This window comes from Malus domestica, chromosome 03 (genome assembly GCF_042453785.1).
Source record: "Malus domestica chromosome 03, GDT2T_hap1".
NCBI classification, from domain to species: domain Eukaryota; kingdom Viridiplantae; phylum Streptophyta; class Magnoliopsida; order Rosales; family Rosaceae; genus Malus; species Malus domestica.
This window is the reverse complement of record NC_091663.1, coordinates 27,065,006-27,088,816: the sequence shown is the minus strand read 5'-3', so window position 1 is coordinate 27,088,816 and position 23,811 is coordinate 27,065,006. Positions and strand designations below refer to the sequence as shown.

At 36.2% G+C, this 23,811-nt stretch overlaps 3 protein-coding genes across 7 annotated transcripts; all 3 read right to left on the bottom strand.

Moving 5' to 3' along the window:
• Positions 1-385: 385 nt before the first annotated feature.
• LOC103428806 (uncharacterized) lies at positions 386-3,858 on the bottom strand. 5 transcript variants are annotated; one of them, XR_011578824.1, is made up of 6 exons: positions 3,281-3,840; positions 1,679-2,408; positions 1,217-1,592; positions 873-993; positions 672-734; positions 386-590 (listed from the first exon to the last, which is right to left on the bottom strand). XR_011578824.1 is itself a non-coding variant. In XM_008366930.4 (5 exons), exons 1-5 carry the CDS (start codon positions 3,813-3,815, stop codon positions 516-518), a joined length of 1,776 nt encoding a protein of 591 aa, XP_008365152.4. In that variant the 5' UTR covers positions 3,816-3,858; the 3' UTR covers positions 386-515. The 5 variants fall into 5 exon arrangements, 2 of the variants coding, with proteins under 2 accessions (XP_008365152.4, XP_008365145.4); XR_011578825.1 differs by having other exon boundaries at positions 896-993; XR_011578826.1 differs by having other exon boundaries at positions 1,679-2,405.
• Positions 3,859-7,440: 3,582 nt separating this feature from the next.
• On the bottom strand, positions 7,441-7,833 carry LOC103428820 (uncharacterized). Its single transcript, XM_070819686.1, has one exon. The coding sequence runs from the start codon at positions 7,831-7,833 to the stop codon at positions 7,441-7,443; it is 393 nt and encodes a 130-aa protein (XP_070675787.1).
• Positions 7,834-19,423: 11,590 nt separating this feature from the next.
• Positions 19,424-20,633, bottom strand: LOC103428911 (uncharacterized). Its single transcript, XM_070819684.1, has 3 exons — positions 20,344-20,633; positions 19,866-20,236; positions 19,424-19,749 (listed from the first exon to the last, which is right to left on the bottom strand). Exons 1-3 carry the CDS (start codon positions 20,631-20,633, stop codon positions 19,424-19,426), a joined length of 987 nt encoding a protein of 328 aa, XP_070675785.1.
• Between the last annotated feature and the right edge of the window lie 3,178 nt (positions 20,634-23,811).

The following is a 23,811-nucleotide window of genomic DNA, read 5'->3' as shown; positions in this document are numbered from 1 at the left end:
TCAGCAAAACATTTTGAAAAAAGTATTGGTGTATAAATGTATTTGCTGTGATGGTTTTATTATATGCAAGTTGTAAGATTTAATGTGAGCCTTTGGATCATATTCCATATGGCATCTAGATTAGATTGTAATGAGTTATAGCTCATGACAAGTATAAGCATCTTACATGATGACTTAAGAATGGATGGTTATGATTGATTTGTAATGATGTGAGAGAGTACGGTTGTTACTCACTCCTCTAACGGTAATATATGCTCTCCGAGCTTCTTGCTTGGTAGAGTGGAATCCAATGAACCTTGAAGCTTCCATGGCTCTCTAATTTCTCTCTCTGTACATTTCTGTTTTCCCTATTCCATTGAAGAAACTCAATCCAGAAATCAAACACTATCAAAATCTCTTTTTTATTTCATGAAATAAGCGTTCACACAAAGATTTTATGAAGATTCCAGATAGTAAAATTATCGACAAGAAATGGTACAGAAAAACTTTTGGTACATGGCCATTAACCGTCAGCCTCACCTCTTCTTGGGAACATTTTTCTTTTTTGGTTTTGGTTTTGCTTTCTTGGCTTGCACAGAACGTCCACTTTCCTGTCGATGAAATGTATAAATGTGTGAGCTGCATTAAGAGAAGAATGAAACGTGGAGAAGCATGGACGGATTTATATGTACCTTCTTATACTGTTTGTAGGCTGCCGAACCACTCAATTCCTGCCCAGTTTTGCAACGATAAACCTGGCGACAAAAACAAGAGCATTACATAAATGAAAGGAGAGAGAAGCACACATCAATAATGTCAGAGACGCAACAAACAGTTTGTAACTAAAATGCCAAGTCAATTATATCCACGTGACTGCGGATAAGAATGCCTACATAAGGGTCATACGAAATTTCACCAGCAATATCAAATTCTGGTTTCCTAGTTCCATGAGAAAGCTTCAAGCGGAAACCCAAATTATGCATTGACACTAGCAATTAATGATATCCTTCAAATCTGGAAATGTGATAACCAAAGCATCAACCGATATCATTCACCTTCTTCAGTAAAGCAATAATAAGAAAATGTAGGACTTTAGCAGTGTTGCTTTGGAAGATTGTAAACATAATTGCATATGTTTTAACAATCCAGAGTCAATTTTTAGAACCTCAATGACCTCTGAATTGAAATTAACAAAAGATCCATAAAAATCAAATCAGCAATAAGCAGTGTAACATACCTTCCTTCCACCAGGGCCGGTATACCAATAACCAGCAGCTTGCCCACTTCCACCAAACGCATCCCATTGACTAGAAGGTTGTGCATTTGCTTGAACCCGCTTTGTACTGACGCAGCTTCTGGGTTCCACCCAGTTTCCAGAAGCATGCTCGACTGTTCCAACATTGGATTTTACTGACTTAATTCTTCCCTTTTTTGAGCTTTTATTGACACTAACTTTCTGTGCTAGTCTACCATCTTTTGGGTTCACCCAGCTTCCAGAAGCATCTTCAACATTTGGTACGTTTGATTTATTTCTTTGCCTATTAGAGGTTTTTTCAAGGTCAATCTTCTGACTCACTCTCTGTTTTGAAGCATCTCCATTGTTAAACTGACCCCTGAAGTGACAAAGACAAACATATCATGACATAACTAAAAAGAAAGTTAAAAAAAAACTAGAAACAACTGAAAAAGAAGTGCTCACATGTAATCAATTACTGATGCACCACTCTGCTGATTTCCTCTGATGTTAACGAGTGGGAAAAAATTGGGCAAGCGATTGCAGACTAATTTCCGAATCTTTGGATCATCATGAAAAAAGTAACGATGAGCAGGTGGAAGGGGATCAGCCGTATTCCAGAGTTGTTCAAAATCTTGGCCACCAGGCATTGTTTCATGAAAATTCTCATTGGTATGTAAACATGAAACCCTCTCAAATTTCTGAGCAGACTTATCCTTCGCAGATCGCAAGTACTCCTGACATACCTCATCTAAAGCAGGTGTTGGAATGCTAAACTTCTTGATCGGACTGAAATCTTTCCATAAATCCACATCATCCACATCTACAGGCATACTCATAGAAGATTTCTTCTTTGTTTCACTAGTAGTTGCAGCATGGGCAGAACTATACTTTTGCTTCTTTGAGGATGCATCAACATCACAAGTACCCCTGCTCACACTTTCACTGGGTGAAGGATCATCAGAATCGGAATCAATTAATTGGAACCTTCGAAGAGGACTGGCAGTTAACTTCGGAAACATGAATCCTTTGTGGCTTTCCTCCAAACTCACAGAAGCTGAGACATCTGAAACTGGTTTCCTTTTCCTTCCCATGATATGGCAGGATGATTGAGAGGTTAAAACCCCACTTCCACGTAATGGGACCTTTGAACTACTAGATACAGTATGGTATTGTGTTGACGAATGCACATCTGCTATAAATTTAGCAACCGTTAACCTTAATACATTTTCTATGAAGCAGATACACCACACACACACACACACACACACACACGAGAGAGAGAGAGAGAGAGAGAGAAAGCTCAAAACCTCGATATGAATCGGATTAAAGATTATGCACAAAGTTGGACCTTCCTGGCAAAATATCCAAGAAGGAAACTATTACGCTACTAAACCAACACTCCTAATAGCACTACATGAGAATCAAAACACCCAATATCTTCTGAAGCAAATCCTAAAGCAGCCTAGCAGCAGCAACAACAATAAAACAACCAAAGAAAAAGCCCAGGTTTACATTGCCAAACACAGAACTTAACCAACTATGCCAAAGATTGTTCAATGTGTTTGCTTGTGCTTCTTACAAACAACTTACAATGAACACTATTTACCAACCCACAGGTTTAACTAAACCCTATTTATGCCGCTACCCCGAAAATGCATTTCAATTTCAACCATAATTAACCATTTTCCCATCTCAAAGTTCATACTGCACATAACCCTAATTCCCAAATCACCAAAAACCATAAGTTTTGCAAAAAGGCCCCTCACCACATCAAAAAACCCATTACATTACATCTGCAAATCTAACAAAAAATACTACTTTCTTGCAGATAACAACTTCCTAATTACATTCCATGTTTGTTCCTTCGAAACCGATAGCGAAATGAAACAAAAAATATTTCCTTTACAATTACTTCATTCTCCTAAGCATCTGCAAACAATTAACATTATTTCCCCAATTTTCTTTCCTAATTTTATCAAATACTGCATAAAAGATCACACATTTATTCTCTTCCCATTTCCAGCTAACCCTAAACAAACAAAAATGATAAATCTTTATCATTACCTTGAACAAAATCTTCCCCAGACGAGAAATCTTCGATATCGTCGTCAACATTACGACACGGCGTAGCCGGCGTAGATTCCCGCTTCTCAGCCACCCCTCTCTTGAGCCGCTTGAGCGGTCGGCCGGGTCGGGACCCAGGATCTGGATCCGGGCCCGTGATTTGAGGCTCTAACTCCTCATCTACCTCAACGGGTGTATGTGCATTGGAACCCCGCGAAGAGTTTGGAGCTGCGGCGGGTGTGGAGTGGTTCGCGGCAGCTGGTTGGAGCTGCGAATCGAAACCAAGGTCGAGTCCGAGAGAGAACGACGGAGGCTCGTAGTCGGCCATGGAGAGAAATCGAGAAAATGGATTTTGGGTATTGAAAATTGAAGGGAGATGGAAAATGGGTGAGACTGGCAGACTGGGATTTATAGGGCGGGATTTGAATTTGGAAAAATTGGAGGGATTCCGAAATGAAATTTCCTTTTTTGGGTTTTTATGTTTTATTTTTGGCAGCGGCGTGATGGGGAAGAATCCGAAGATGTGCTCTTTCATCCCTTTGGGCTCTCACCGAGTCCTTTGAATATATATTTGGGTTAACTGTATTTATATTTTTTATTTTTTGGTCACTATGGGCTCTAAATATGTCGCGTGAGACAATAAAATGAGTCACGAGATTTCAAAGTTTTTATATTGCATGCATTATGAAGTTTTGAATCGAACGCAATTGTGTTTGTATGTTTTCTCTTGCAACCAACTTAAATGTTCCGAAAACATACAAAAAAATCTTACGGAATTTCTTCCTCACATTGATCGAAGTAGATGTGGTGAGTGGTGACCATAAATTATTGGAAGATAAATTTATTTGCTGGAACAGAGAGGGTGGTTTAATACATATTGGCTGATCGGTTTACTTTCAGGATGTTTTATGGCTGATATCATTACTTTAGTTATGTAATTTTCATTTTTATGTGATTTTAATTCAGTTTTATGTCGATTAATCATATTGTCTTTCAATTTCTAAATGTAAGTTACAAAATGGTTATAAAAACCATTTCTTTTTGTAAGATGAGGGAGTTGAACGTTTTTGTTGGTGAATGAAATATTCAGAGAGATTTCTATCTCATATTTGTGCCTTTCTCTTTGTAAGAGTCTGCTGCTTTATTCTTTCTAGTATCTACGTTGTAGGCTGGTATTAAAACCAAAATTTATAGGGTTTTCAGGCCTCTCCTCGCACTAGGAGATAGTGGACCCTACCTATAAATCCTATATGTCATTTTATTTTGTTTTTATCTGCTGCGCCCTGCATCAGAGCCGTACCAAGTCCAATATCACTTCGACGAGGAAAGGTAAAGTGCTTTAGATGTGCGGATGACATCTTTCTAAATAAGATGTGTTTTGAGTCCAAAAATAAAACCATGCGCTTTTGGCTCAAAGAGATGTGACAGTAGAAACAAAACAAAAATTCGTTTTATTTTTAAATAAACTTATGATTGTATGACGCACAAATGTTGATTTTGGAGTCGAACACAAGGGGCATTTTGGAGGAGATGAGAGTTGGTCTTTGAAATTGACCTTTACGACCTGATGATCCCAATCGGGATATGGAATTTTACTCAAAAACAAGAATATGAGAATGCCATTTTTGCCATTGTTGGTTGTTGATGTGAGTTTCCGCACAAACGAAACGAAAAGTTTAAGTGAAAAAGAAGACGACGTAGTAAGGCATGGTTGTTCTTTTGATGAGTTTTTCATGCATCGTTTCTTGTTGGATAAATTGAACTACCACTTTCATGGTATGTGGAGTGAAGAATGCCATTGAAGTAGGCATGGAGCTAGTGGATAAAATGGGATTTTTGTGGATACATAAGGTTGGTTTTAGAGTCGATCCAAGTTGAAAATACATCAAACTTCAGGAGCATTTTGGTCAGAAAATGATCCAAAAAGTCTCATGTTAAATAAAATTAAGTACTACTCGACCCACTCCATTGTTCTATTTCTACACTCACATTTTAATCTCACCCATCATAAAAAATTAAAAAACTAAAATCCTATTAATCCACCCCAATTATTCCTAAAATAACCTCAAATATCTAAGTGCTTTTTTTTTTCACCCCAACTGCATCATCAGTGTACGCGCAAGTCGCCACGCCGCACGAGTCAAACGACCTCGACGATGTTTCCGGTACCGGCTTCCACCTCTGTCAGGAGTCATCGCTGCGACCTCGCTAAGATTCCGACAGCCGCAGACAAACGGCAGGGTGAGGATCTCGCTCTCGTCGATGTAGTCCATGCCGATGGCTTCAAGGATTTGGGCCTCGATGAAATGGCTGATGCAGACTTTGGCCATGACGGGGATGGTGACGGAGCACTTGATTTCCTTGATGAGCTGGGGGTTGGACATTCGGGTTATGCCGCCCTGGGATCAGATGTCAGCGGGGACGTGCTTGAGAGCCATGACAGCGTAGGCCTCCCCAGCAATGCGAGCGTTTTTCCAGGTCCTTTGATGTAATTCTACAAAAGGGTAAAAATGGTAGTAAAAATTTCTTAAACTAGTGGGGTGGTGAGATAAGACAACATGATAGTCTAAAATATTCATAATATCCCGATATTTTCATCGAAATTTTCGTGTTTTTAGACTACCGATATTTCTGATATCATCGATATTTTAGACCTTGCTAAGTCACTCATGTATCTTACCATGCAATGTATAAATTGTAAAATATTGTACTAATTCATTATATATAAATGATTATGGTGTGTTTAAACTTCTTTCATTAATCACTACATATTTTCTACACTCACAATGTTTGCCAACTCGCTATATAATCAACTTAAATCAGTTATATCTATCATGTAATGCATATACTTCTAATTTTTTGTGATAAACTAATAGATAATTGACTAAATAAACATCATGCAAAGTTTCAATAAAAATTTTCAAGTTTTTCTTACAATTTCCGTGGTTTTTATTCAATTTTTATCGATATCGATAATATCCCGATATTTCCATCGAAATTTCCATATTTTTGGACTACCAATATTTCCGATATCATCGATATTTTATACCTTGATCAGTACTCATAATATTTGAGATCGATGAGCGAATTTTTTTTTTACCACAATAAGTGAGGTTATTCGGTGTTTTTCCCGTTCAAGTAATAGGTGTCAACAAAAATTCCCTTAAATTAATTTGGTTAGATACTATGTACTTTTGTTGGCATAGAAGAGTCCAATGTGGGTTCTTGACTCTAGACTTTGGTTTAGAGCAAGCCTTTTTTATAAGAGGAATGTTTCTATTTACATGCGTGGGGTACTCGTGCTTGTCTATATTAGAGATGTGGTTATTGATGTGATTTATAACAACACTCTATTTTACATGTTTGAGACAACGATAAGTCTTACTGAAATGGAATGGAGTATTCTTTTGTCAATAAACAGTACAAAGAGCATTTTGTTTCCTAATCAAACCAGTGCTTTAGTTGTATTAGTTTAGTAATATAGGTTTCATAAGGAACCATATACTTAGTTTTGGGGATTGTCTTGGGCCCTTTTTTACTATTCCTTCTAAGCAAACTTTCTTTAATCTTTTATTGGGTTTAATCTTTAACAATCTGTTGGGGAACTTTACCAAATAAAAATGGTCACAATTACTCACAGCCACCTGCTCTTGTAGCAAAAGATAGTTGTTGGGTCCCTTTTATAATTAAGAGGAGGCTGTTTCTTATAATGAAATGGTTAGAAATGAATCCTAGCTATATCTATGGAGGAGAATGAAGTGCATTGAACGGGCTCAGTGTCGTTGTGGCATTTCGACCCAATAGTTCAATGTGTAAATTTTACTCCATTTAACATTGCATTATTAGATCGAGACGTCTTAATAATAGTAAACTCGTTGCATGTAAGTGTTCTTCCATGATTGAAGCAGAGCTAGCCATGAGGGGACTAGCTAGGGCCGTCCTCCTCCTTGTATCACCGAGAGAGAGAGAGAGAGAGAGAGAGAGGTAAAACAAAAATTTGGGTCTTTTCCTTTCTTTCTGAATTCTAGAGTATGTACGTTAATATTGAACAAAATATGTTAAGAAAGCTAATTACTCTTCCCCACATCCCCCCTTTGATATTACCTTCGGAACATGTATGTTAACAAAAACCACATAATTAACATATACAAAAGGAAAAATTAATTGACCTCAGGAATGCTTTGAAGAGCAGGCCTCCAAGACCTTTGCAACTGGGTCTCATAGCCATCACTAACCCCAATCAACTGAGCCAAAACCTGCTCAACTGACGTTTGCTTAAACTCCACCTTTCCCAACAACTCTTCCCACTGCTTCTTTGTGATCTTGATCTTCAGCTCTGTTGCTGCACCAATTTTACTACTGTTACTAGTTGTTGTTGTAGAACAACATGAATCCCTCTGGCTTGCTTCTTCAATCTGGTTCTTCTCCCTCTTCATGATCTTTATGTTTGCTTGATCACCATCGCAATAACCGTCACCGTTCATTCCATTTGCTAGACTCCCCCAATCCTCTCCTGCCCACATAGACGATTCATGCCTTATGCAGTTTCCCATCTCGTCTTGTTTTTCTTTTGTTTGAACGGAATAATATTAGAGAGCAAATGGAGAGGTGTAGTATGTGTTATATATACACCACGAAGGGATGAAGATTGGAGAGGGAAATTAATTATGAAAAAGGTGGTGAGGGGGAAGATGGTAAGGTAATGGAAAATGATCAAGCTTTTAAGAGAGGAGAGTCAAACCTAATTTGTTGCCACGTTGGATGACATGTTGTCCTACGTGGCTGGTAGTGGGAGTTTGACCTCTTTACCATCATCATCTTTGGGACTTTGTGCCTCTTTTGGGGTTGGTTCCAACTGGAAGATATAGGATGACACCATCACCGTATGCTCGAGCCGATCGGCTTCACTAATAACAAATAATAGTATGCCATTTATTTACAAAAGTAGGTCAAATTATGATGCCAATGCATTTGGCATTATTAGTTATAAGAGTGGGAGATATTTTAGTACAATTTGTAAAACACTTGTTTTATTTGTCATTTATTTACCGCATCTATGATAAGAGTTTGATTTTTATTTTTCTCTTAAATAATAAAAATAAAAATAATCTTATTTTATGTGCATTATGATATGTGTAGTCCTCACTAGTCCTTATGTTTCGAGTCAATTTTAACTATTGTGGCAACATGACTAATAGGAATGAACTTCTGATATTTGGTTTTTCAATCAACAGTTGTTTGATAAATGATAAGTACTAATATAAACTTAATTAAAAAGACATCAATTAGCTAGATTATAAAAAGTGAATTGTAAAGGTTAGGATCAACAATCAAATCTTGATGTAAACAACGTATATAGTATGTTAATGTTATAAGAAAAGTGTTACCATATCATGTATAATTTAACTATGTTATGTTACCAGTAATTTCGAATCTTGATCTGAAGAAACAAACCAACCATCATGATTCATGACCTTGAACTGCCACCAAACTAAATAAGAAAGTCAAGTGTGAAAGGGTTTAGGATGGGATCTTCCCCATTAAAGTGGTGTGGACGCAAATTAGCAAAGGGAATCTTTCAATCTACGTGTTATTGCTTTTCCACATGCTACTTTGATTTTCTCCTTACTCTTTTAATCATTATCCAATTATGTCTAATTTAATATTATCCATGTGCTTTGTTTACCACTTCCCGCCCTCCATGCAGGGAATTCAAAAATGTTATGATATAAGCCTTTTCCTTTTATTTTATATACGTGATCTATTTTTTTACATTTTTTTCTTTAAAAATGTATACTTTAAATATACGAAATTAATTGGAATGATCAGTTTTTAACATTTGAAATTGGAGATTGTTATTAACATTCTAAAAATCTCATTCTACACTCCTTACAAATGTATTTTTCTTTCTAATTATCGAAAGTTTGGAGTGCTAAATGAGATTTTTGAAATGCTAATAAGAATTTCCTTGAAATTATCCGACATAAAATACACAAAAGTCTAACATAGTAGCTTAAAAGATCTTATTGTTAGAGAAAATGTAGAAATATAGAGAATAATCTGAATGATGATTTTGAGGTACGACTTGAATCGTTTCCTTAAAGTGTTATTTGCCCACACTCGAATGAGTTTGCTAAAGAGTTCTTGGCAAATCACTTCCAGGATACAACAAAGTATATAAGCAAAACCGAATTATATTCCCTTAGAAATAACTAGAAAGAAATTGTATGAATGTTATGGAGAGCGAAGAGAGCAAGGAATGTAGAAGCAAATTTATGAAATTGTTTGCCACAATAGGTATTTATAGACATTAAAGCACATGTTCATCGAGTCCTTTCATTTTAGTTGAAGATATACAACCCTTCTTAATAGTGTTGACCCAAAAGATATATCTTCTATTTAGAATTTTTAGAAAATAAATATTGACTAATTACATCTTTTAACTCTACTCATACAATTTAAGTAAACATCATGTCTTTTAACCAAAAGTTGCAGTTCAACCAAAAGATACAAGGTTGAATTAAATCCAACCTTTTGGTACTATCATTTTCGCACACACATGCTGCACAATGCAGCACCATACACACACACACACACACATATATAATATATACTATGTTATATATTATTGAAACTAATTGTTGCAATGCTTCACTCGAAGATAAGCAACGGTTGGGCATATACCCAACTTTTCAGCCAACTAATATATGAATATATTCTTCAAATATTCAACAATCCTTCTCTATTTTAAGAATATATAATAAATGGTATTACAATAATTCTCTTTTTATAATTAATCACAAGCATACCGATATAATTATGCATGCAATAGAGGTGTCTTTCGAATTAAACATTTAATTAGTGTAAGTAATTCAAAGTTATAACGAATGCGATGATGACCTAAGTTTAAACCAACTATTCTTATGTTAAAACCGGAATCACCACACACATGATTATGTCTTATTTCCTTAAGAAATTTCTGAACTAATTAAGTACTATTATGACATTGTGCTTCATCCTGGTTTCATGAATATTTAAAAGAGAAAACCCAACTCTTGGTAGGGGCGGCACCACTTCTTATGTTCATATAGGTGAGGTTCCTTCCCATGTCCTTACTACTATAGACATAACTATAAATAACCTCATTATGAGATAAAACTCATCATCCTAAACGTAGCAGTCTTGCACTGATCATCTTGGAATAGCTATATATTAATTTTCAGTGCTTTCACAACCACTTATCAATAACTTGTTATTATTGTAAATATGGAAAATTCCTGAAACGAAAAAGACAATAACACGTGTACAAAATAATATATGTATTGTATTTTCTTCTAAATACCCACTTACAACCTATTGCTTTTGATCCTTGTGGCAAGTTTACTAAAACCCATGTCTAATTATATATTAATGATTCAAATTCATCATCTATAGCCTCTTTCCAAAAGGCTGCATCTCTTGAAGTCAATGCTTCACTTAGACTTTTAGGATCATCCTCAACATTCAACAATATGGGTATTTTCTTAAGAGCCTTTTTTTCTATTTCATTCGACTAAAAATACAATAAATTGAGATGAAATAAAATCAGAGCCTAGAGTCTTTTCTTTTCTCACCCTTTGGCTTTTCATTGGTTCATTAATAGCTTCAAACTGTTTTCTTTCCTCACCTTGATAATGACTAGTAGCCGGATTAGAGAAAGATGTTTTATCACTCTCTTTTCCATACATTGAGTAGTCGTTATAAAATTTATTTTCTATAAATTCGACATCTTTGGACTCAACTATTGTATTTGAGTCTAAATTAAGCAACCTAAATGCCTTTGAATTTTTAGCATATCCTACAAATATGCTTTTAATTCCTCTTGGACCCAACTTGGATCTCTTAGGGTTCAGTGCCTTGTAAAAGGCTACACAACCCTATACTCTCAAATATGACAAATTTGGTTTTATTCCTTTCCAAATTTCATATGGTGACACATGTGTCTTCATAGATGTAATTCTATTGTGTATATTGCATGCAATAAATAATGCTTCTTGCATAAATGTTTAGGGGTATTAGCATTAATCATCATAGAATTAATCATTTCCGAGAGTGTCCTATTTTTTCTTTCTGCCAAACCATTTTGTTGTGGTGTATAAGGTGCAATTCTTTGATGTACAACACCTTACTCTTCACAAAAGATATCAAATTAATGTGAAAATTTTTCACTACCTCTATCACTACGAATGCATTTAATTTTCCTTCCCTTTTGGTTTTCAACTTCAGCCTTTAGTGCTTAAAACACTCAGAAGCTTCATCTTTATTAGACAATAAATAAACATAAGTGAACTTAGAACTATCATCTATAAATGTGATAAAATATCTTTTTCCTCCTCTTGTTATAACACCATTAATTCATATATGTCTGAATGTATTAAGTCTAATAAATTTGTATTTCTTTCGGCAGTTGGAAAATGTTTCTTAGTCATATTTGCTTGAATACATGTTTCACATTTATCATTGTCATGATCATTGCAAGCAATTAAACCAAGTGTGTGCATGTATTTTAAAGATCTAGAATTTACATGAGCTAAATGTAAATACCATAAATAAGAGGAAGATTCAACAATATAAGCAGAAGAAATCACTTTATTATTAACACTTAGTTTGAACATCGCCTCACAAGAATACCGCTTCCCAACAAACATCCATTTTTCAACATTATTAACTTTCAGACTCTAGAACAATCTTTATACCGTTCTTACATACTAAATTTGCAGACACAAGATTCTTTCTAATTAATTTCTGGAACATGTAGTACATTAAGCAACATCAATTTCTTCCCAGAAGTAAACTGAAGTTCAACGGTTCCTTTTCCTATAACCTTGGCAGAATTATGATTCCCCATTAAAACCTCTTGATTGTCCGTTGATGCTTCAAATGTCTTGAATTGTGTCTTGTCATTGCACACATGTACATTAGCCCCTGAGTCAAGCCACCAATCAAAGGATTTTATTGCCAGTGCCATATTCAGTTCGGTAATCATGCTAATATGCATCATTAATACCATTGCAACAATGTTATCAATTCTAGAGTTTTCCACCATATTTGCGTTATTGGACTTATTGGCATATTCCTCACTTGCTTTCATGTGTTTACAATCACGAATGTAATGGTCTTTCTTTCCACAATGGTAGCATACACCATTTGCATTCTTTTGATTGTTGTTGGAATTGGTCTTCTTAAACTTCCCTTTGTCAATTTTGACTTTGAAGTTCTTTTTATATTTGTTTCCCTCGACAATGTGAACTTTAGAGAAATCTTGATTTGCAAAATTCTTATCACGATTTCGAGTTTCCTCTTCAATTTGAATTCCTTTTTGCAAATCCTCCAAACTAATATCTTCCACCATGTGTAGAAGTTTCTTTCTATAGTTATTCCATGTTTAGGGTAATTTTGCCATAATAGCCTCAACTATCATAGGATCCGGAATAACTATTTTAAGTTCACTAAGCTTTGAGACCAAGACCAATAATTCATGAACTTGGTCTAGGATGTGTTTATTACCAAACATAGTGAACTCATAATATTTGAACATTAAAAATTTATCGGTACCTCTTTTCTCCATTATGTACTTGTGTTCAAGTGCTTCTCAAATTTCCTTTGGAGATTGAATGTGCGTGTACAGGTCATGTAAGTGATCAGATAATGTGCCCAAGATGTGTCATCGACATACCAATTCATCTTCTTCATGCTTCTTTCGATCGACAACTATTTTGTCCGTGTCTTTGTCACTTGGTTCACGAATAGGCTCCAATTTTGGGTCCAACATATATATGATATTTAGAATATTAAGCATGAAACACATCTTGTCCTTCCATTGGGTGAAGTTTGATCCATCAAATTTGTCTAGCTTGTAGACATCTTGATTGATAATCTTCAAAGCCATGTTATCAGACTTATTCTCCATGATGAAGTAACACTTTAAGATTGTTAGAGAAAATGTAGAAATATAGAGAATAATCCAAATGATGACTTTAAGGTACAACTTGAATCATTTCCTTAAAGTGTTATTTGCTCCCACTAGAATGAGTTTACTAAAGGGTTCTTGGCAAATCACTTACAGGATACAACAAATTATGTAATATTCGATTAGCAAAACCGAATTAGATTCCCTTAGAAATAACTAGAAAGAAATTGTATGAATGTGATGGAGATAGAAGAGAGCAAGGAATGTAGAAGCAAATTTCTGAAATTGTGTGAGAAACATTATGCCACAATAGGTATTTATAGACATTAAAGCACTTGTTCATCGAGTCCTTTCATTTTAGTTGAAGATATACAACCTTTCTTAATAGTGTTGACCCAAAAGACATGTCTTCTATTTAGAATTTACAGAAAATAAATATTGACTAATTACATCTTTTAACTCTACTCATACAGTTTGAGTAAGCATCATGTCTTTTAATCAAAAGTTGCAGTTCAACTAAACGATACAAGGATGAATTAAATCCAACCTTTTGGTACTATCATTTTTGCACACACATGCTGCACAATGAAGCACCATATATATATATATGTATATATATATGTATATAATAATCATATATACTTATGTACTATCATTTTCGAAGAGAAGCAACGGTTAGGAAAATACCTAACTTTTCAGCCAACTAATATATGAATATAGTCTTGAAGTATTCAACACTTAGACCTAACTAGTGATTGCTAACTAATTTTGAGACCGATGCTTACATTCTAATTAAAAGTTTGAAATGGTGGACAAGCTTGGGGTGAAAATAAGACCAGTCTTCTAAACCACAACCAATAAGGTCACTCTTTGGTAATTTTAAATAAGGTCAAATTATATGGTATACCTTTCAAATCATTCATAACTTGTCAACCTTATTAGTATTTAAATTTTAAACATAATAGTGCATGGGGCATGGCAGTACCTACCGTAGTTATAAGGTTGGTTGGTCCGTTGGTGAGCGAGTCTAGTAAAGTGGTTTTCTTGACCAACCTACTTCACCTTCAAAAAACAACCGCCTCTGTCGTCTCTAACTCTCCATGCTTGCTAAGTTGCTACGTCCAAAACCCTAAAAAGCTCGTTAGTTCAACCACGAACCACTATTATTCTTTTGGTTGGGGGGAGAGGGAGGGTCTGGGGTGGGTCTGCAGTTGATCTGCAGTAGCACTTGATATAAGCTGTCATCGTCATCCACGGCAACATCGCCTCTTTACACCTCACAAGCAATTTTGATGGCTGAGAAGACCTAATCAAAAGGGACTAGTGTACTGTTTAGTCACCGCACATGAGTGCATGCGTAATTTTCAAATACTCATCAGTCATCACCAAGCTTATAAAAATGGAATGTCAATCATGTGTCACACTGGGATGAGGAATTGTATTTAAAGGAAAAATTTTAGAGCTGATAACTATATTTTGGTTTCATTTTTTGTTTTTACTTTTTGTTTTAGTGATAGAGGGGAAATACACAGCAAAAGGAAGGGTGAAGAAGAGTGTATGAAGGATCTGTTGAAGAATAATTTCACACTAGAAACTTGACATAATATGTTACAATTTATTAAATGATTCCACTCTTTTTTGTAATAAAACTCAATAATATTGTTAGACTATGCCAATGGTTAAATTGATAATATTAATGTGATTAGTAATGGACCACCGACTTGACTCTGAAGTCTTGACATCATATGGTAGCAGTTTCTTTTGACTTGGACCTAACGATCGTTCCAATTGTGACCCAAGCCAGTCTAATTGTGAACAAGACCTAGCTCGATGACGAATCTTCTGCTACTTAAAAAAGAAGTTATTGATGATGAATTGGTTGCACATGTGGCATACTAAAGGCGTGGTCCCACGTGAGGAGCAGTGTTGAAATTACAACGTATATGAGTGATTCCACTCATAATGCTCAAGGGCCTTGTATGATAAAACCAAAAGCCAGGTTGTATATGTAGTCAAGTTAAAACAATATTAATTTGATTAGTAGTTGGTCATTGACCCAGCCCTTACTCTTGACAGCTTGAATATAAAAGAAATGAACACTTTGGATACGGTCCCTAGCTATCAATATTCTTTGATTAAGACCTTGTTAGTTTTTAGTTTTTGATTGAGGTCCTTGACATTAATGTAATAATGTAAGTTACTATATTTTTTACATTAAAAATTGAAATTTGTAATTGTTTATATTAATGAGATTTTAAATAAAACCCATAATTTATGGGATTAAAAATAATAAAATATAAATTATACTCTTTATTATATTGTGTGTGTGTGTGTGTACATTTATGTATGGGTACATTAACCAAAATTAACAAAAAAAGTTATTGTACCAAAACATGGATACATTCTCAAATCAACGAAAAAGAATGTACCCATATAAGTTTAAACATGGATTAAAAAATTTGAATGGATTTTATATTAAAAAAAGGGTACATTTTACCTATAACAAATTGATATATTTGAGAATGGGTACATTTAAGATTAAAAAAATTGAAAAATTATATGAATGGGTACATTTAAGATTAAAAAATTGAGAATCTTTTATATATATATAAAAAAAACTAATAGGTACAAACTTAATTTAATTTAATTTTTTATTATTTTCGAAATGTTTGAATTGAAAATTAATTAGAAGTTTAATAGAGGTGTGAGTATTAAACCCTAAATTAATTACTAATTTTTATATTAAAAAAATTATATAATACACATGTAAATTCATTATCACATTAATGATAGGGACTTGAATAAAATTTGAGAACTAATAAAGTCTAAGTCAATGAACAGTAAGAACTAGTGACCGGATACTAATTTTTCCTAACAGAAATGTACAAGAAATGACACACAAAATAAAAGCCACAAACTATCCAAGAATGACTAGACACACAACATTGCCAGAAGCAGTAAAAAGTCCAAATTGTGGAACAATGCATGCACATTGCAGTCAATACCTAGAATGTGCAGAAAGCAACATGGACTAGTAGCATCATCAACATCCAATTACAGGTGTCTTTCAAACCATGCTCACTCATGTCTCTCACAAACTGCTCACAACTTATGATAAAACTAATAAGCTTGTGCGAAAAAAGAGATATACAATGGAATATACAATTTGTTGCAAGGAAACTCATACAAATGTAGTGTCGATATGGAGAGATAGAGATAGACAGATTCATAAAAAGTAAAAGAAAGGTATTTTTGAAAATTTAGTAAATTATTTTGAATGTCCAAAGAAATGCGTGAAAGTAAATTAAGTGTCTAGAGAAACAAGGATGCCGAAAGATGAAATTTGGGTGTGCAAAGTACAACTTTATCTATATATGCCTTTCTGGGCTTGACATTGAACTGCCTAAACATGTGAGAAACACAATATATGAAGTCGTGATGTCAAGGTACTATGGTCACGGGATTTCTACAGTGCTTCAAAGTATTGAATATTATGATTTTTTTAACTGTTAGAACAGTGATAAAAAGCATAAAAGTCAAGATTTAATGAATAAAAAGCTCAAACCTTATAATCTAGAGCACCATAGAATTTCTGTTGTGATTATTGAGCATTAGATTCAAATATGAACAAATAATCCTACACCATTGTATTTGTTAATAAGAAACAAATAGAATTCATATGAAATGGTAAGGTTGTAAAGAGTGTCTGTAAACACGGAAAATTCCTGAAACGAAAGAGGCAAGAATACGTGTACAAAATAATATTTGTATTAATGATTTAGGGGTTACAATCTCTCTCAAATTTGATCCTCTGATTCGATCTCTGTAAGGTGTTGATTTGTGGATGTGCGATTGATCCAAGGCCGTCGAGGCTTGATCTTGGATGAACGGTCGAAAGTTTTCTTCAAGGGCCATTGGGGCTTAATCTTGAAGGTTGAGGGAAGTTTCTTCAAGGGCCTTTGGGCTTGATCTTGAAGGTTGATGGATGAACGGATCTTCAAGGCTTTTGGGCTTGATCTTGAAGAATGGTTGGATATGTGGATTTGTTGATGTTGTTGATTTAAAGGGCCGTTGGGGCTTGATCTTAGGATGAACGGATGATGAACGATGAATGCTTTCTTCAAGGGCAGTCGGAGCTTGATCTTGAATTGGAGGAAGTTCCTTCAAAGGGCCGTTGGGGCTTGATCTTGAAGGTTGGGTTGACGAAGAACGAAGAGAGTTTTCTTGATCCTTCGGGATTTGCTTGGGAACTTTGGAGTTTCAAAGTTTCAAGGTTTTGGTGTGAGGTGAATTGGTTATGAATTCCTTTCCAAATAAATGCCTTGGCTTCCTATTTATAGAATTCCAAAACTTGATTTTTGGGTTTAAATAATCAGATGAAATAAATCATTTCTGCCAGGTGTTGACATGTGTCCTGCTTGATGACTTTTTCGATTTATTTTGATTTTTCGTTTAGTCACACGCTACGTGTAAAATTTATATAACACGTGAGCATTGAAATTGTAACTATTGGTCAACATTTATTTCATCGAAATTTCGATGTCTATAGTGTCAATTATGAAATACATCGTTGTCATATTTACTAGTACATAATTTTAAGTGTATTCCAGTTTTTGTTCGGTCAACCAATTTTATTCATGCTTTCTTTTGATTTTAGCCCATCAAAAACCATTTCATACTAAAGTACTGTATAATTACCTACATGATAGACACGTTTTTATAATTGTATCTCTCTTTGGAATATCTTGTCGAGATTGTTATAGAGAGTGTTGCAAAGTGTTATTGGATAACAAAAGCGATTATGAAAGCATGTTATAAAAAAAATAAATGCGTTTCTAATTTTTCTAAGTGTTTTCTAAATATATATACACACACTAGATGCTTTTTAAAAACATTTCCAAATACTTTTTCAAAAAACTCTTGAATTTCAATAATAATTTGTATGTATACATAATAAAAATAATTCCAACCCATGTTGAGATTGTTGTAGTAAGCGTTGTAAATGTTATTGGATAACCAAAAGCGATTATGAGTGCAGACAAAAAATTTAAAAGCGTTTTTAATTTTTCTAAGTGTTTTCTAAATATATATATATATATATACACACACAGTAGATGCTTCTTTAAAAACATTTCCAAATACTTTTTCAAAAAACTCTTGAATTTCAATAATAATTTGTATGTATACATAATAAAAATAATTCCAACCCATGTTGAGATTGTTGTAGTAAGCGTTGTAAATGTTATTGGATAACCAAAAGCGATTATGAGTGCAGACAAAAAATTTAAAAGCGTTTTTAATTTTTCTAAGTGTTTTCTAAATATATATATATATATATATACACACACAGTAGATGCTTCTTTAAAAACATTTCCAAATACTTTTTCAAAAAACTCTTGAATTTCAATAAAATTTTGTATGTATACATAATAAAAATAATTCCAACCCAAGTGCTTACTAGAGAAACAATTCCAAACCAACCTTAATCACGTATCTACCTTATTTTGGCGGAGTATTATCAATGTTTCCACGATGCTTAACGTGGAATCGACCAAAAACTGATGCTTGAAGAACTTCCCCAACCCCAAGATCAGCTGAGAAACCATGGATCCTTTGGTCTAAATGCATGGTTTATAAAGTATAAACTCCATTAGTTCCAAAATTAAGTTTGAATTCTCCCCGGCCCAACTTCATCAATATATGGACACATAATCACAAGTTAATTTTTTTCAAATCCTCGATCTTCTGTACGCTTCAAATGCAATGCCATACATATGATATTTGCATGGCACTCATCTTGTTATTTCATTAAGACAAATTAGAAAATACGTACAGTAAAATATAGTACATCAAAACTACCACTTTATTTTCGTACCAAATTACAAAACCTACGTGCATGTTATGAATCAACACAAGATCCATAAAATTTATTTATTTCATCAACTCCTCTTTTTTTAATTAGGTAAATATACTGGAGTTCTACGTAATTCTTGATACATACAAAATATAGATCGATCATCACAGGCTTTCTTGTATAGTCTCATATTTGAAGTTGTAGGGGTTGACACCGGTGTAAACCCCATCGTCCATGTTGTAGGTAATCTGTTCGCCATTAGTAAGCGTGTCGCGCTGAGTGTAGGAGAATTGGACATCGCACGTACCCATGGTCGCTACCAGATTCACTTTCACCGTAGTCATTGGTGGCACAATGACCACGCACAGAGTCTCCACCTCAGCTTGGCCGACACTTCGATTTGTCCATGTGCAATTAAAGGAACCCCGGTTTCCATTGTGGTCTTGATGCCTGACTTGAATGACACGCTTGTGTTCCAAGTACTGCTCCTAATCTCCTTGTACGAGAGCTTCATGTCTACGGTGTTTTGTTCCTTTGCTCGGTTAATGGCATCTCCGGTGGCCATGGTGACGACTCTTTGGTTATACACCCTCGCATCCAAGACGTGAAAGTTGACATTGTAGAAGCTTCTCGACACAACCACTTCTTCCAGTTCCAAGCGTGCATCTTGGGTAATGGTGGGGACGGCAGCGTTGAGACAGTTATATTCCCCCCCCCCCCCCTCTGAGACTCTTGCAGAAAAAAGTTGTTACCCAAGTTGCGGCGGAGAGCCAAGAACTTACCGTCAAGCTTGACAGGCCAAAACAACAAGTCCTTGTTGTTCTCATTATCATGAAGCTCTGAGTCTGGCCATATCCAGTTAGGGCTTCGCCTCCAGAATTTTCCATGGTGATTGGATTTTATGCGAACGCTTCCATCCCCAGCGTGGAAGACCTCATTCCCCACCGTGGGATCTCCAATGTCATCGGATTTGAACTGCAAGTAAGGGTGTAGCTCGATCCACTGTGCGCTGAGGTACCTCCCGTTGTTGCTCTTGAGGGCTATATATTTGGGCAATACCAACAGCGAGTCCCAATTAACGATCAAGCACGCATCGCATAAGTCGCTATTGGACGCCCCACTTGCTGCAATTAAGCAGGAATCGTAGGGCGGGCTATTGCGCCATAAGCAAGATAATTCCGGAGCTGGACATAACGAAAACGGACGCCTTAAGCAGGATCGTGTTCGTCCACGTAGACTGGCTCGAACAAGGTGCATGACCATTTGGATTCATCCTCCAGGGGTTCGTCAGCGCCGGCGACGATCCAATTATGGGTTTGCAACCTCCTGACCCAGTATTTATTGTTGTAGCAGCATCTTATGTGTACCAGTCCCTTAGTAGCTCCACTACTCTTTGCCATCTCCACATGGAACTTTGCGTACGTACTCACCACCTCTTCTCCGGAGAATTTGAGAAAGCCATGGATCTGCTCATCTTCTTTGACGTAGCTCAAGTATTCGGCATTGTACCTTGATTGTAACACCACATACCTTGGCAAGTCTGGCGCCATTGTTGTTTTCCTCTTTCTTTCTTTCACTAGCTTGCTTGCTGTGATTTGTTTGAAAGAGTATGCATGCTAAAAACCGATGCCTTTCACTTATATAACCCTAATGATGATTTTTTTCTTTCTTAGATCCAAATAATAGATCTCTCAATTAATTAAATGTTCGTCAGTTAATAGGATTAAGTTAATATCTATGTATTTTTAATGATTATTCTAAAATTGTTGTTTGGACCAGGTTTGCACTATCGGCTATTTAATTAAGGCCCCTTGATTTTAATATTGTTTCTAAATACTAGAGTTATTGTAGTGATTATTTTGCTAAAATACTTTTATTGTTGTAAACATTCCTAGTTTAAGTATGATTGTGTAAATCCGAGATAAGATTTGATTCTAGTTATCCTTTCCTATTACAACTTGTATTACTTGGAGAAGAAGGAATATCTTCTCTCCCTTTACAGATAAATAAAGGCACAATGTAGGAGGGATAACAACACACACATTCCCCTACAATTCTACAAACACACATCTCTCTCCTCTCTCTCTCTGCCGCCGGCCCTAGTCCCTCTGTCAGATAAAATAGACCACAACACGTTATCAGCACGCTCCTACCGCTGCGCTTAGGAATCTGACGTTGGAGATTTTTTCTGCATCAAACTAGTTCATCCATATCATCACGCAATCAGGTTCTTTCCAAACAACGGTTTTTAACTCGATATTTTGCAAGCCCTGATAGCATGAACATTCACCATGATGCATGACCCAACTTTACGTTTAACGTATTTTAGATTCTACATAAATTGTGTATGCTTCATAATCAAAATTGCTACAATTATGTGAATTTGATATTTGCCATGAATTGAATCTTACATATGTACATGCATTGAAACTATTATTTGCATATGCATCAACGTAAATATGTGATTCATTGAATTATACATGCATATAATTATATTTGCATTGAAAATTTTTGCGATTGGGGAAATTAGGGTTCTAGTCGAACCCGTGCCTGTGCACCATGCAAGGCCGCAAGCCACCAGGCCCGCAGCCTGCGATGGCCCAGCTCGGTTTCCTCACCAGGCCTGCAGCCTGCATCGATCCTCCGAGCCCAAGATCACGGCTGGAGCTTCTGCTCCTCGTCCAAACCCCAAACCCGACACCCAGCTGGTGTCGCCACCCATCCATCACCGTGCTGCACGGCTTGTCGCCGTGCCTAGCCTACTCAGACGACCTGCAGATCGTCCACGGTGTCCTATGGTTTGAGATTTTCTGAGATCTCATCGGAATTTTTCATAAATCCGATTGAAATTTTCTAGGGTTTGGTTGATATAACGTCGAGATTTCTCCAATCTCCGTTCATATTTGGTTCCCCAGTTGGACCCCCATGTTTCCCACGATCGATAGCCTCCCAGAACACGGCCACCTGCAGTGGCGACGCTCCGGCAACCGTTCCCAGCAAAAGCTGGGGTGTTCCTGGTTCCAACCCGAGCCCTATTGGGCTCCAGCCTCTCGGCCCATGTAACAAAAGAAAAAAAAAAACAATTTTTTTTGCTGGGCTCGCTTGCAGCGGCCCAGCCCACAAAGAAAAACAATTTTTTTTTTATTTTCCTGGGCTCGCCTGCAGCGGCCCATACTGAAAAAAGGAGAAATTTTTTTTAGGGCTGCACACAGCAGCCCATTCCTTTCTCACCCCGTGGGCCTGCAGCCTACACCTGGGGGTACTCGGCCTATATTTTTAGGCCCCGAGATTTTATTATTTAATTTTTTTTTTAAATAATATGGGTTTTTATATTTTCACCCACATTTTAATTTGGCCCCGAAGACCAAAAATAAATTAATTCACTTATCATTATACAATATTTCTGCATATATTCTTTGCATATTTGTTTGCATATATATTTGTGTTTGCCTGCAGGAATATATGAACCTGAAGTTCATAATTACTTTGAAACCCGAAGTTTCTTATACACATGCCTTGTTTGAAAACCCGAAGTTTTCACTTAAATATATCACCCATGAAAACCCGAAGTTTTTCATGCAAAATTAAACCAATACATGTCTATTAGAACCTGTATGTTCTACTCCTATGTGAATGGATTGATTTTTCTCCATTACACTAACCACATCTTGTCCATCTATTTTGTGATAGGAACATGTCGAATTTGAACAAACTCGACTTCACCGCTTTGGAGGTTTCTGGCAGGAACTACCTCAAGTGGGTTCAAGATGTGAAGCTCCACCTCACTGCAAAGAACTTGCGTCCTGCTATTGAAGAAGCAACAGATAAACCTGTTGGCGAGGCTGAAAAAGCCACTGCTATGATCTTCATTCGAAGACATATCCATGACGCTCTGCAAACTGAGTACCTTGCTGAGGAGGATCCACGTGCATTATGGGTCGCTTTGGCTGATCGTTTCGATCACCAAAAGGACATATTCTTGCCTGAAGCAAGACACGACTGGCAGCACTTGCGCTTCCAAGACTTTAAGTCTGTGAATGAATATAATTCTGAAGTTTGTCGAATCCGATCACTTCTCAAGTTTTGCAATGAAACTTTGACTGAAGAGGATCTCCTGGAGAAGACCTACTCGACCTTCTCTGCTTCTAATATTGTCCTGTAGCAACAATATAGAGCTCAGAAGTTCACTAAGTTCTCGGATTTGATCTCTGTTTTACTTCTTGCTGAAAAGCAGAACCAGCTGTTGATGAAGAATCATCAAGCTCGACCTACTGGGGCTACTGCTGTGCCTGAAGCACATTATAGCACTAATCAGCACCCAAAACGCCAAAAGAGGCGTGGTAAGGGCGGCCAGAAGCCATCCCACCAAGGTCAACAGAGCCAAGGCCCATCCAAGGGAGGAAACAAAGCCCAGAAGCGCCCAAACCTCGCTCCCAAGGCCCCGAACTTCAAGAATAAGGGCAAAGCACCTGCCACAATGAATGACGATATGTGCTATCATTGTGGTTCCAAGGACCATTGGTCCCGTATTTGCCGTGCTCCCAAGAAGGTTATGGATGCATATCATTCTCGTCGTACGAAGTTTGAATCAAACTTCCTGCAAGTGGACGAACCGGAGACTACAAAGATGGAGGTTTCTGATTTTCAGGAGGATACCACTCCTATGGAAGATTAGAATCTTAGACATAGACTTATTTTTCAGTTAAAATAAGACAATTGGGGCCGAAT

What these genes read in the sequence shown, in the direction of transcription:
- LOC103428820 (XM_070819686.1), bottom strand. Translation starts at nt 7,833, where the DNA reads ATGGGAAACTGCATAAGGCATGAATCGTCTATGTGGGCAGGAGAGGAT.
- LOC103428806 (XM_008366923.4), bottom strand. Translation starts at nt 3,815, where the DNA reads ATGAAAGAGCACATCTTCGGATTCTTCCCCATCACGCCGCTGCCAAAA. An exon ending in CCGGCCCTGGTGGAAGGAAG is followed by an intron (nt 735 to 1,216) that starts GTATGTTACACT and finishes TTTTGTCGCCAG; the next exon opens with GTTTATCGTTGCAAAACTGG. An exon ending in CCTACAAACAGTATAAGAAG is followed by an intron (nt 591 to 671) that starts GTACATATAAAT and finishes TTTCATCGACAG; the next exon opens with GAAAGTGGACGTTCTGTGCA.
- LOC103428911 (XM_070819684.1), bottom strand. Translation starts at nt 20,633, where the DNA reads ATGGCGCCAGACTTGCCAAGGTATGTGGTGTTACAATCAAGGTACAAT. An exon ending in CTGGAGGATGAATCCAAATG is followed by an intron (nt 20,237 to 20,343) that starts GTCATGCACCTT and finishes ATGGCGCAATAG; the next exon opens with CCCGCCCTACGATTCCTGCT. An exon ending in TTGGCCTGTCAAGCTTGACG is followed by an intron (nt 19,750 to 19,865) that starts GTAAGTTCTTGG and finishes CCATTACCCAAG; the next exon opens with ATGCACGCTTGGAACTGGAA.